This window comes from Lonchura striata, chromosome Z (genome assembly GCF_046129695.1).
Source record: "Lonchura striata isolate bLonStr1 chromosome Z, bLonStr1.mat, whole genome shotgun sequence".
Taxonomy (NCBI): Eukaryota; Metazoa; Chordata; class Aves; order Passeriformes; family Estrildidae; genus Lonchura; species Lonchura striata.
The window spans coordinates 1,516,388-1,527,267 of NC_134642.1; the positions used below are offsets into that span (position 1 = coordinate 1,516,388).

A 10,880-nucleotide genomic window follows, 5' to 3' on the forward strand; every position below is an offset into this window, starting at 1 on the left:
ATGTTTTGTGAGGAGCATCTCTACAGGGCACTTGTAGATCCAGAGTGACTTTGCCCCATTCCCGAAGGCCCTCAGTGGTGGGAGCATGGAGAGAACAGCTTGGACTTGGCCACACAGAGGAGCTGGGAAGGAGGAGGAAGGAGGGTGCGTACCTGGCTGAAGGTCTCAGTGCAGGGAGGAACAGCTGTCATAACTGTTCTGGCAAGGGATGTCAAAGCTTTTGGTAGACTGCTCTGCACAGCTCCTGACAGGAGGGGACAGCCAGGGGGGTTGGTTTCTGCTCCCAGGGAACAGGGACGAGAGGAGAGGGAATGGCCTCAGGCTGGGCCAGGAGAAGTTTGGGCTCGAAATTAGGGAAAATTTCTTCATGGAAAGGACTGTCTTGCCCTGGCACAGCTGCCCAGGGTGGTGGTGTAGTCCCTGTACCTGGAGGTGTGTGGATGTGGCACTTGGGGCCAGGGCTCAGTGATGCTCTTGGTAGTGCTGGGGGCAGGGTTGGATCAGTGTTCTTGGAGGGTCTTTCCAACCTAAGTGATTCTGTGATCAATAATAAGACCTCACTGATTTTTACAAAGCCCTTTATTTTTGATCTCAAGGCTCATAAAAACTGCTACTCAAAACCAAAATGTTTTAAATTTTACATATGTACAATATGAGAAATAAATTATGCTTTAAGTCATACAAAAACCACAATATACAAATAGGGCTTTGAAACTTCTCTAAGTATGGCATGGCAACAACTCACCGATACTTACCAAAGGCTTCCGTTTTCAAAGTCTTTGCATAAAACCATGAAAAAAATATCCCCAAATGTGCTTGCTTTGGTTGGAATGAAGTTCTACAAAAACTGAAGAGATTTGCAGGCTTCAAAAGGACTTGCTAAGACTTCAGAACTCAGTGCACCACCATTTTTGAGATTGACTTTCTGCAAGCCAAAAGCTCAAGGGTGGCTATACCAATTCTCCTTCCAGAAAAAGGAAAAAAAAAAAAAAAAAAAAGGGAAAAGCAATAAAAGAAAAAAGCAAGCAACCAAAACAAAACTTATTTCACCAGCTAACCAACTGACAAAGGCCCAATCTGCTGTAGCAAACAGGACAGCTGCGGAGTCTGTCCAACTCAAAGCCAAGCCAAGATCACCTGGGACCAAGGAATCCAGCTGGGGTGTTGTGACAATTGAGGGCAGGATGTTTGGCACTGAAAAATAAGGTCTCAATTAGGCATTGGTACTACAACAGCTCCTGAGCAGAGGGGAGCACATTCTCAGAGGTTAAAAGGAGTGGTGCAAAGCTCTCCTGAGGCAGCATGGTGTTTTGCCTTCCTCCATTCCTGTGGTCAGAACAGGGGCAGCTTCTCTCTGCCCCTTAAAAGGAGATCCCCAGGACAGCCCCACTGGGGACACTGACCACGCAGTGAGGAGCAGCTGCCACCACCACCTGCACCACGTCCTGCCCCAGGCACAGGGAGGACAGAGCTCTGCCTTCTCATCGGGCCATATGTCAGGCAAATAGACATTTCAGTATCAGAGCAGATTCTTTTTAAGGCAAGCAAAGGACAATTTGAAGTTAAGTGGCATTGTGCTTATCCCCAGCCCTTCCCTGGACAACCCCACACACCTGACCTGTGCTGGTCTCACCTTCCCACAGCCCACAGTGCTACAGGACCGTGGTAACCCCTACCCTAGGTGCTAATTTGTTCTTGGCAGCTCTGTCACCCACAGTCTGATGGGTAGTCAGCATGGTTATTTGTCTTCCCAACTCCACTGGCAGGCAGACCAGAAGATCATTGCTGAGGTCTCAGTCTGTGAAGATCTCATCCATAGTCCTGGTTAATGGGGAGCAGGGAAGGGAAAATGCAGCGTGTAACAGGTCATGGTAAGGTTAAATGCACAAACCAGGCTCCTTGGGAAAGGGAAAATAGAGTTTTAGTTATTCTAGGTCTAGGACCACAGTTCATCAATTGCTCCTCAGTTTCTTGCATCCAATTCAAGATGTTCTGTCCTGAAGAGCTAATTTCTTTAAGTGCTACCAAGCCAGGCTTCTCCCAGAGCATCTTGCCACCTGTGTGGTCTTCATGCATCTAGGTTGCTTGGTTGTGAGTCTTTAAGGAAGCCTTCAGAGCAGATTTGAGACAGACCTGGGGAAAACAGAGAGGAAAAAGACACCTAGTTAAATGCAGAAATTGATAGGAGTAATGAAGGATTTCTAAGAACTCATGGAATGCCAAGAACAGGTTTGGACAGCACAGGCTGGTGTTTTATTCTGCAAAAGCTGCCCTTTGCCCAGTAGCTACTCAGTGAGAGTGTGCAGCAGACATTATGCAGGCTGCAAGCAGAAATTACAGGGCTTGAGCTAGACCCTGCCTGTGCAGCTCCATTTGGGATGGACAGATGTTTGCAGACTCAATCTCTAAGGAGGAAGCTATAACATTGCACTGACTTGGCAGAAACAGCCGAACAACAAGTAATCACTCATGATTTCTGGAAGGAAGGCTCATTTCCTAGAAAAAATGGTGTGCTGGAACTGAGCTCAGCTCCTCTGCCTCATGCACAAGCTGCACTGCACGAGAAAGCAGGAAGGGCACATCTGCCAGCAATTCAGTTTTATGGGGGGTTACCAAGTAGCATATCAAAACAGCCTTTTATTGTACCTGCAGGAATGTTTACTCGATCTTTTGAGACTCATGGCAGAGCAACAAGTTCTTGCACAGGAGTTTCATTCACAGAATTGTTTACTACCGTGGATAGCACAGCTTGCTGGTTTCTGCCAAACCTGGAATGAGACCAGCTTGCATTTCTGAGCTGAGTTCTGCTGCCCAGGAAGGCTGTGCAAAGCTCGACTTCCACAAGGCTCTGCTAGCCCTAGCAAGCACTTTGTCCTCTGGATTAGAAGTGACAAAGCTCCAAGTCTACAAACTGAAATTTAAGAGAGGGCAAAAGGCTGGGCTGAATCCAAAGGAAAGTATCATTTAGTCAAATGAACAGGAATTCATTCAAAACATGACCAGAGGCAATCAGGTTGCCACTGCTGGGACCAGACTTTCTGGAAGTCATGCTCTGAGGGGTGTCCTTGTGTCAGGGAAATTCCCTAGAGGTTAGGCAAGGTTGAGCTGCTTTGGCAGTGTCAGTCAGCACTCTCCTGAACCGGGGGAGATCAGCAGGCCTGGAGAGGAAGCTGCAGGAGTCAGGGCTGTAGCACCATGGCAAGTCCTCGCTTGAGTCTTCCTCATGCAGTTGAGCTCAAACTTTAACCAGGTGATTTCTTGGCAGCCCAAGGTCTTCCACCAGAATTTGAGGCAATGCCCTGCACTTCTCCCAGCTTCCCCCTGTTTTACAGGGCACTTAATAAATGACTCTGAGTTACCTTTCCACTATTGCACAGATCTGGGGCATTGGTGGCACCTTAGTTTAGCACCTACCACAATTAGGAGCAAGGACAGTGATATACCCATTGTGCAGTAAACATGCAAAGGTACAAGATGACAATCCAAGGTCAGAAAGAAGAATAATATCACCTACTTAGCAGTAGATATGGCATACATGAAAGTTAAGTCTGATAGCTGTGAATCTTAGGCTAGGGTTTCTTATATTTTTTGAAAGAAAAAGAGCTATCAGGAGTCCAAAAACACAAAAAGAAGGTTCCACTTATCCCAGCCAAGCCACATGCATCATACAGACTTTCTCTTGACTGATTTCCATACCTTTTCTGCCATTCCTCTGTGCACTTCACAAACCAGAGCTCTTTGCCAGGAGATATACTGGTTAGCTGGGAGTCTTCCACACAGAAAGCAAACCTAGGAAGAGGAGGAATCAGAAGTCAAGGCACTTGTTGTCTCCTTGCTTAGCAACTAACAAGTAACAAGGACTGCAAGATTACTCTAGGACAAGTTATTTAATTAGACAACCATCCCACAGAACATCTTATACACCATCACCCCCTTGAGTCGCTGTTTTATTTTCTGCTTCAATATTTTACCTGGGGATCTTTGCTTCTACTACCCCTATGTTTCATAGACACCAGGATGCAAAGTACCTTACAGATGACAGGTGATGCTTATTTAAAGCACTGAGAAATGTGGGAAATTGTCAGATTTTGACACATCTGGGTTACCTTCAGAACAACATTAACAGAAGACATGGGAGTACTGTGCTACATGCCTGGGAATTTTAACAATTTTTGGATGCTCAGGTAACTTTCCATTTGCAGAGAATCATAAAATCAGAGAATGGTTTGGTTGGGATGGGACCTTAAAAATCATCCCTGCCATGGTAGAGAACCTTCCACTAGAATTTTATGGTCAATTCTATGTTCCAGGGGTATGGGCTGGATTTGGAAAGGCCCTTAAAAATCCAGCCCCACCGCCAGATTCCAGAATTAACAATGCAGTGCTTGAGGGGTTGGTGTCACCATGTTACTGGTTGCAGTTTTAGGTCCTGCTGGTTGTGCCAAACCAGCATATTAAGCCTGTAAATAATAGCCATGACCATCCATGTTTCAGTACTTTTGGTGCTCAGTACTTTAACGCTACATGTACAATCTAAACCAGCTTGAAGCACATTAATTTAGTCCCCAGTGGATCCCACAGTATCAAAATAAAGCATAAGAATACCCCAAATCTGCTCTGTGATGACCAGTTTTGCTTAAAGCCTGTTTGCAGTGCTGGACAGTAACCTGCTCTCCTACACCACGAGAGAGCAATAGCTGGTGACACCAAAAAGGAAAGCAGCTCAGGATACCAACTGGGGACCATCCTGGATACCAACTCAAGATTCAAAGCACTGCCTTTTTTTTTCTCAGCTCTGGGTTGAAGTTTCAGGGCAGTTCACATGCAGCCTAGGACAATTATTACCTCAGTTGTGTTTCCCCAGATTTCACACGTATTCGTCTGATGTGGAGCTCCTGAGAGGAATTCACAGGCCTGTACCAGTAGCTCCTCAGCTCTTTCCACAGATCATACCACGACTGAGATGTCCCTTCCCAGGTGAGCTTTATTTTCAGAAGTTCACCCATGTCCTCTTCAGTATAGACCAGGAAGGTGTTCGTAGCATTTAGGCCAATTAGATCAAGCCTGGAAGAGAGGCAGAGACTTGGCATTTTTTCCTCATAGAAGCATGCCAGATGCTCCTTTGCTCCATGCCAGGAGTTTAACAGAGCCCCTGCAGCTTATCAAGTGCTGCACATTCAACTGTCACCAGTTAATTACTGATTACACCGACGGGAGCTCAGATAGCTGGTTCCACACAACACAATGTGTACTTAGCTTCCATAGCTTAAAGGTGGGTTTTGTGCCTGGTCTTTCTTTTGGGAGAGGCTAAATGAGGTCAGCAGTGCCTCCAGAGACATTTCAGACTACGTCCAAATGGCAGGGGGCAAAAACAAACCAACCAACCAAATAAACCACACACACGAAAAAGCAATGAGCCATGAAGGCTAACAGGGGACTGGGCACATTAAAGTGTTCTCAATTCATCCAGTAATAAATTATAATTAAGCTACTGAATGAAAAGCTTTTTGGAAAGATGATGAAGTGAGGCTTCTAGGCTGGGATGCAATGCCAGTGTTAGCAGAAGAAAAAGAATTCTGCCATCCTGTGTAGTCCCTGTGACCTTCATACTTGGGTAAAAACACAAATGGCAGATTACTTACATTTCTAAGGAGAGGGGCTCAGAGTCTCCATTGGTGCCATGGAGAGTGACAGAGAAGGTGGGATCAACCTCTCCCAGGCCCTTATAGCTGAAGACGTGCATTTTCATCTGGTAGTGGTAGACTGGAGAGAAAGAGAGAGCAGAGATGGAACCAGCTGTGCAAAAGGAAATGTTGCTCAGCACTGCTCTGTGTGAAATAGTGCTAGCTAGCAAAGACCAGACCCTTCATTTAGTGAGGCAGCGCTGATCACTTTTTCCTGCCCTTACTGATTACAAATTTGAGTTTTACACAACACCAGCAGCCGGCCCACCCTGAGGACAGCTCCCCAGACCTTACATTGCTCTGAGGCTGAGTTTTGCAGGTGAAGCACAGCCCTGCTCAGAGGGCAGAGTGTTGTTGCGGGTGGATTCTGCAGAGAGGAAGGAGCACAGTGATGGCAGAGCACGGCTCTGGGGAGATGCTGCTCCTCCACCTCTGCCTCCTTCCCAGCACCGACTCTGGGAGGCTGTGCTCCTCCTGGGAGGGGAAGCGTACCTTTGAAGGGCATGTCAGCCCTGGTTTTCAGGTACATCTTGCTGTTCCTCTTGTGCCGGATCCTGCGGGCGTTGTAGCCGATGCCGTTGCAGCGGTTCTTGCGGCAGCTCAGGCAGATTCCCTTCTTGAAGCGGCTGGAATCGGTGCACTGAAACGCGAAGCTCTGCTTGTCCTGGTTCACCAGGGAGTCCACGAAGAGGTGCACAGACCGCTCGTGCTCGCATTTTACAACTTCTCCAATTGCTAGAGAAGCAGAGTTGTAAGGGATACACTTGATTTAAGCAGCTGTCTCCCCAGTAGCCCATAAGATAAAGTGAGCTACCCCTTTCTGCAGCCCGGTATGAGCTGAGCAGGCCAAACTTGAATAGTTTTCCAACAGCAGCAATTCAGGAGATCAGTGGGAGATGCTCATTTAGTCCCTCCCATTAAGAGCTTTAAGAGGATCCTAGTCCCAGCATAAGACCATAGACTATGATCAGGTGTTGGGATGGGAATGTGCTTCATTGTTAAAAGCATCTATAATTTCTAGCAACTATCTCCAGAAGTACAGACAGTTTAGAAGGACAAAATAGTTTTCTTTCCATCAACCCAAGTCTGTATGTGAGAAGTCTATGCTTTTGACCACAGGCAAAAGGTAAAGAGAACTTACTCCCATAGGCAATGGCTCCCAAGACATCACTTAGGCCACAACCAGGCTGGAAGTCTCCCCCGTTGGGGTAGATGTCAAGGTGTCCCACAGGCATCTGGATCCCAATGCTAACACCCAGTGTTTCCCTGGTGTAGGTGTGAAGGACATCCACAAAGTTGGCATCATCAGGGGAGAGGCGCCTGCTGGGGTCCACTCCTTCAAACATGGGGCCGGCAGGATCCAAGCCTGAAGTCAGAGACAGAACACAACGGGCCAGGTAAGAAATTGGGCTGTTTCATACAGAATATGGCCAGAAACCTGCTGCTGGCAAGTCTCCTCACCAGCTGATACACAGACAGTCCCAGCCTCATTGTTGGTAGTGTCCCTCAAGATGTCTTCACCACAGGCTCACTGAGGAACCAAATAAAGGTGTCTCACTCCACTTTTGGGACAATACAACCCAATAGCAGCACCATGATCAGATTGCCTGTTGGAAGCAAAGAGCCTTCACCAGGTGATGGTGAAGAGATGATTCAAGAGACAGCTCCAAACACCAGAGGAGGTTTAACACCCCAGGGACAGCTGGCAGGCCAAAGCTGTCTCAGTGACATTCAGTCTGTTTTCAGGCTGCACATATGAAGGGACTAACAATTTAAGCAGCAGCCAAGAAATACCTGCATCTGAGATCCCATGATGGGTTTGGGAATGCTCTGTTAACCCCTGAGCCTCACCCCTGACCAGAAGCTGTACTCCAGAGCATTTCTACCACTTGACTGTTAGGTGATTTTTTTTTTCCTCAATTAACTAAATACAGGTATTTATTGCTAGGCTGTGTGCAATTCTCACTCCCAGGGTCACATATAAATCCTTAATGTAACTCCTTGTACTATGCCCTAAGTTCTCACATATTGAAATCAGCTTTCCTCTGGAGCTGGAAGCAAACTCTTCAGATATTTCCAGAATGACTTGATTAGACTTGATTTTTTTTTTTTTTTTTTTTTTTTTTTTAATCAGACATCCTCTGGGACAAACAGCACCCAATAGCTCTCACTTCCATTAGCTTATAAGCTATAATTACAAAAACACTATCACCCAGAGGAATAGCATTTGGATAGTAAGAGCTTGAGCTGGGCTTGTTTTGAACCCGCATTTAAATTTAAACAAAGCCAGGACGAGTTTGTCCTGGGTAAAGTTTTTTCACCGAAGCCTTGCTATAACTGATGTGAAGAGAACTGTGCTTTCCACTGCTGCCCCAAGTAGAAAACTTATCATTTCTGGAAGAAAAACACCAAGACAACATTGTAGCAACACAAGAAACTCACTTCCAGGAAGGACAGGGGAGAAACTGCTTAAAAAGCCACTTGCCTGTAATTCTGCCTATAGTGCCATGGACGTGGTTACCAGCAAAGCCAGCCACATGGGCACCCAGGCTGTACCCAATCAGGTGGACATTCTCAAGCTTGAACAAGGGGTTTTCCTGCAAGGGAAAGAAAATGTGAGAGTTTGATCCCCTCTCTTTCACGGCAGCTGGTGCTGCTTCTGTCTGCAGGAATACAAAGTCTAGTTCTGAGAAGGGATTGGAGGGAGGGAGCAGATAAGGACGTTTCATTTTGTATTTCATCAAAACAAGTGGAACGGTTTGGATGGCACTCGTGGCTTACCCGTTTTCCAGCCCCGATTGTGATATTCTTTATCACCAAGATTAAAACTTTCCCGTGGGAGCTGCCCTGGCCTCAGGTGCCAAGTGCAGCACCATGGAGCTCTCCTCTTTCCCTGCCCTCCTGCCGGGCCAGTGCTGGCTCTGAACACCCAACTCCCGAGCCCACATTGCTCAGGCAGCACTCCCAAACCTGAATGCACTTCAGCACCACTGACCCAAGCACGCTGCAAGGCAGCATCTCCAGGAGGCAGGGCAGCAGCACTGCAGCTATGAGCCTTCGCCTGGCCAAGCCCTGGGCTGGGTGTTTCAGCACAGCCTGCCCTGCTGCTGAACGCTCTGCAGCCTTGTGCAACAGTCCCTCAGCGAGCATTACAACAGAGGCTGCTCTCAGCTTGCACTACCTGTAACCAGTCAAGCAACCTCGCTATGGTTTTTCCAACAATCTGCGTGTTGTTCACGGCATCGGTGTAGAGCTGGTGGGCAAGAGAAAGCCAGTCCACCACGACCACGTTGGCATCCTTCTCCCTCTCCCGCAGAGCGGACACCAAGCTGTCAAGCCAGGTTTCGAACATGCCACTCATCTAGAAAGAGATTCAGGTGTCAGTTTCCAGCTTGCAGGACCAAGAAGACACATCCACAGTCTCGTTATTTGCATGGCATTTACATTTGCTGCTCCAGCTGCATGCTGCTCCTCTGCAAGCCCCACTACCTCTCAGCAACGCAGTAAGAGCATGCATGCAATGGAGTAAGAAAAACAGGTTTTGAGAGACTCTGGCTGTAATTACCCAGTTGCCTTCTAGGGCAGAAGGGAGAGGCATTCGTTACGTGCCACCTTATCACACTTTTTCTCAAGAGTTTCAGAAATTCTGATGGATTGCAAAATTATTCACCAGACCTGGCAGTGCGGTTTGCATAAGCCCTGGCAGAGCTGATAAGCCCTTGTGCCACACACTCAGCCTCATCAAATTTAGAATTAAAACCTTGATAAAGTCTGTGTGCCCTCTTGCTTCTTTATCAAGGAGTGCACATAGCAGACGTCAGGACTGGGCACTCAGCTATGATTACAGAAGGGCTACACACATGCCTGTCAAGTCAAGTGTCACATTCATAGTGGTCAGTCAGTTGGATTTTAGTGCCATGTTCACATTATACAGCTAGGAAGTGATCTTGAGCAATTATGAATGAGTTGGGTGATTTCAGAGTTTCTAAGCCTGACCCCGAACACTTTGCTCCAGCAATCTCAATAGAGGTGCATCTTTTAAGAGACCATTGTGCTCAGAACATGAAAAGTTTTCCCAAATTCCTGTAGTCATAGAATTCTAAAATGGTTTGGGTAGGAAAAAGACCTTAAAGATTATCAAGTTTGAACTCCCCTGCCATCGACAGAGACATCTTCCACTAGACCAGGTTGTTCAAAGTGCCATCCAGCCCAGCCTTGAACACCTTCAGGGATGAGGCAGTCACAGAAATTCCTGAAAATAAATATTCTGGAGACACAGCACATTTACAGGGCAGTTTGTTCTCTCTGAGTGGGCAGACTAAGCATTGCCCAGGATTCTTCACACTTACCGTCCAGCCGTGAATGATGAAGAAGGTTTTAGCTGTCACGTTGAACTTGCAGTCCTCCAAGCACTGGTGCTGGCCGATGGCGAGCGTGCAACCATCCTCACCGGCGCCCGGCGAGGAGCGCAGACCGAACTTCACCCTCGCCTTCTGCGCCGGCACACGCTCCGCGCTGCCATCTGCGAGCCAGCGGGAGAGAAGGGTCAGCAAAGCGCCTCGGAGCCCGCCTGCCCCGCGGGGGGACCGGCGGCTCCGCCGGTCCCGCGTGGCACCGCGCTCACCCACCTCCAGCCGCGGGCAGCGCCGCCTCCGCGCCCCGCGCCGCGATGCACCAGGACACGGCGCTGCACAGCAGGAGGAAGAGCCTCCTCATGGCTCGGGAGGGCGGCCGGACAGGGAGGGCTGGAGCAGAGAAGGAAGGAAAGGATGGGTGGATGGATGGACGGACGGATGGATGGATGGATGGATGGACGGATGGATGGGTGGACGGACGGACCGACGGACACACGCGCGCCGGCGGCGGCGGCGCCGCTTTAACAGTGGCACCATGGCGGGGCGGGGCCAGCGCGCCGCTCCGATTGGTCACGCCTTCCTGACGTCACGGATGGCATGAATGGGAGGCCACGCCCAGAGGGGGCGGGGCCACGGGGGTCCCCAAAGCTGGAACCGCGAGGGGCGCGGGGGACATGTGGGGGACACAGGGACCCCGAGGGGCACGGGGGACATGTGGGGGACATGTGGGGGACACAGGGACCCCGAGGGGCACGGGGGACATGTGGGGGGCTCGGTGGGGTCACAGGGACCCCGAGGGGCACAGGGGACATGTGGGGGACACAGGGACCCCGAGGGGCAC

General features: G+C 48.9%; 1 protein-coding gene across 1 annotated transcript; it reads right to left on the reverse strand.

Annotated features, from left to right (window-relative positions):
* Positions 1–561: 561 nt before the first annotated feature.
* Positions 562–10,591, reverse strand: LIPG (lipase G, endothelial type). The gene is made up of 10 exons (XM_021545521.3): positions 10,313–10,591; positions 10,034–10,206; positions 8,866–9,045; positions 8,170–8,281; positions 6,826–7,050; positions 6,177–6,419; positions 5,643–5,763; positions 4,846–5,064; positions 3,697–3,789; positions 562–2,133 (listed from the first exon to the last, which is right to left on the reverse strand). Exons 1-10 carry the CDS (start codon positions 10,398–10,400, stop codon positions 2,112–2,114), a joined length of 1,476 nt encoding a protein of 491 aa, XP_021401196.2. The 5' UTR covers positions 10,401–10,591; the 3' UTR covers positions 562–2,111.
* Between the last annotated feature and the right edge of the window lie 289 nt (positions 10,592–10,880).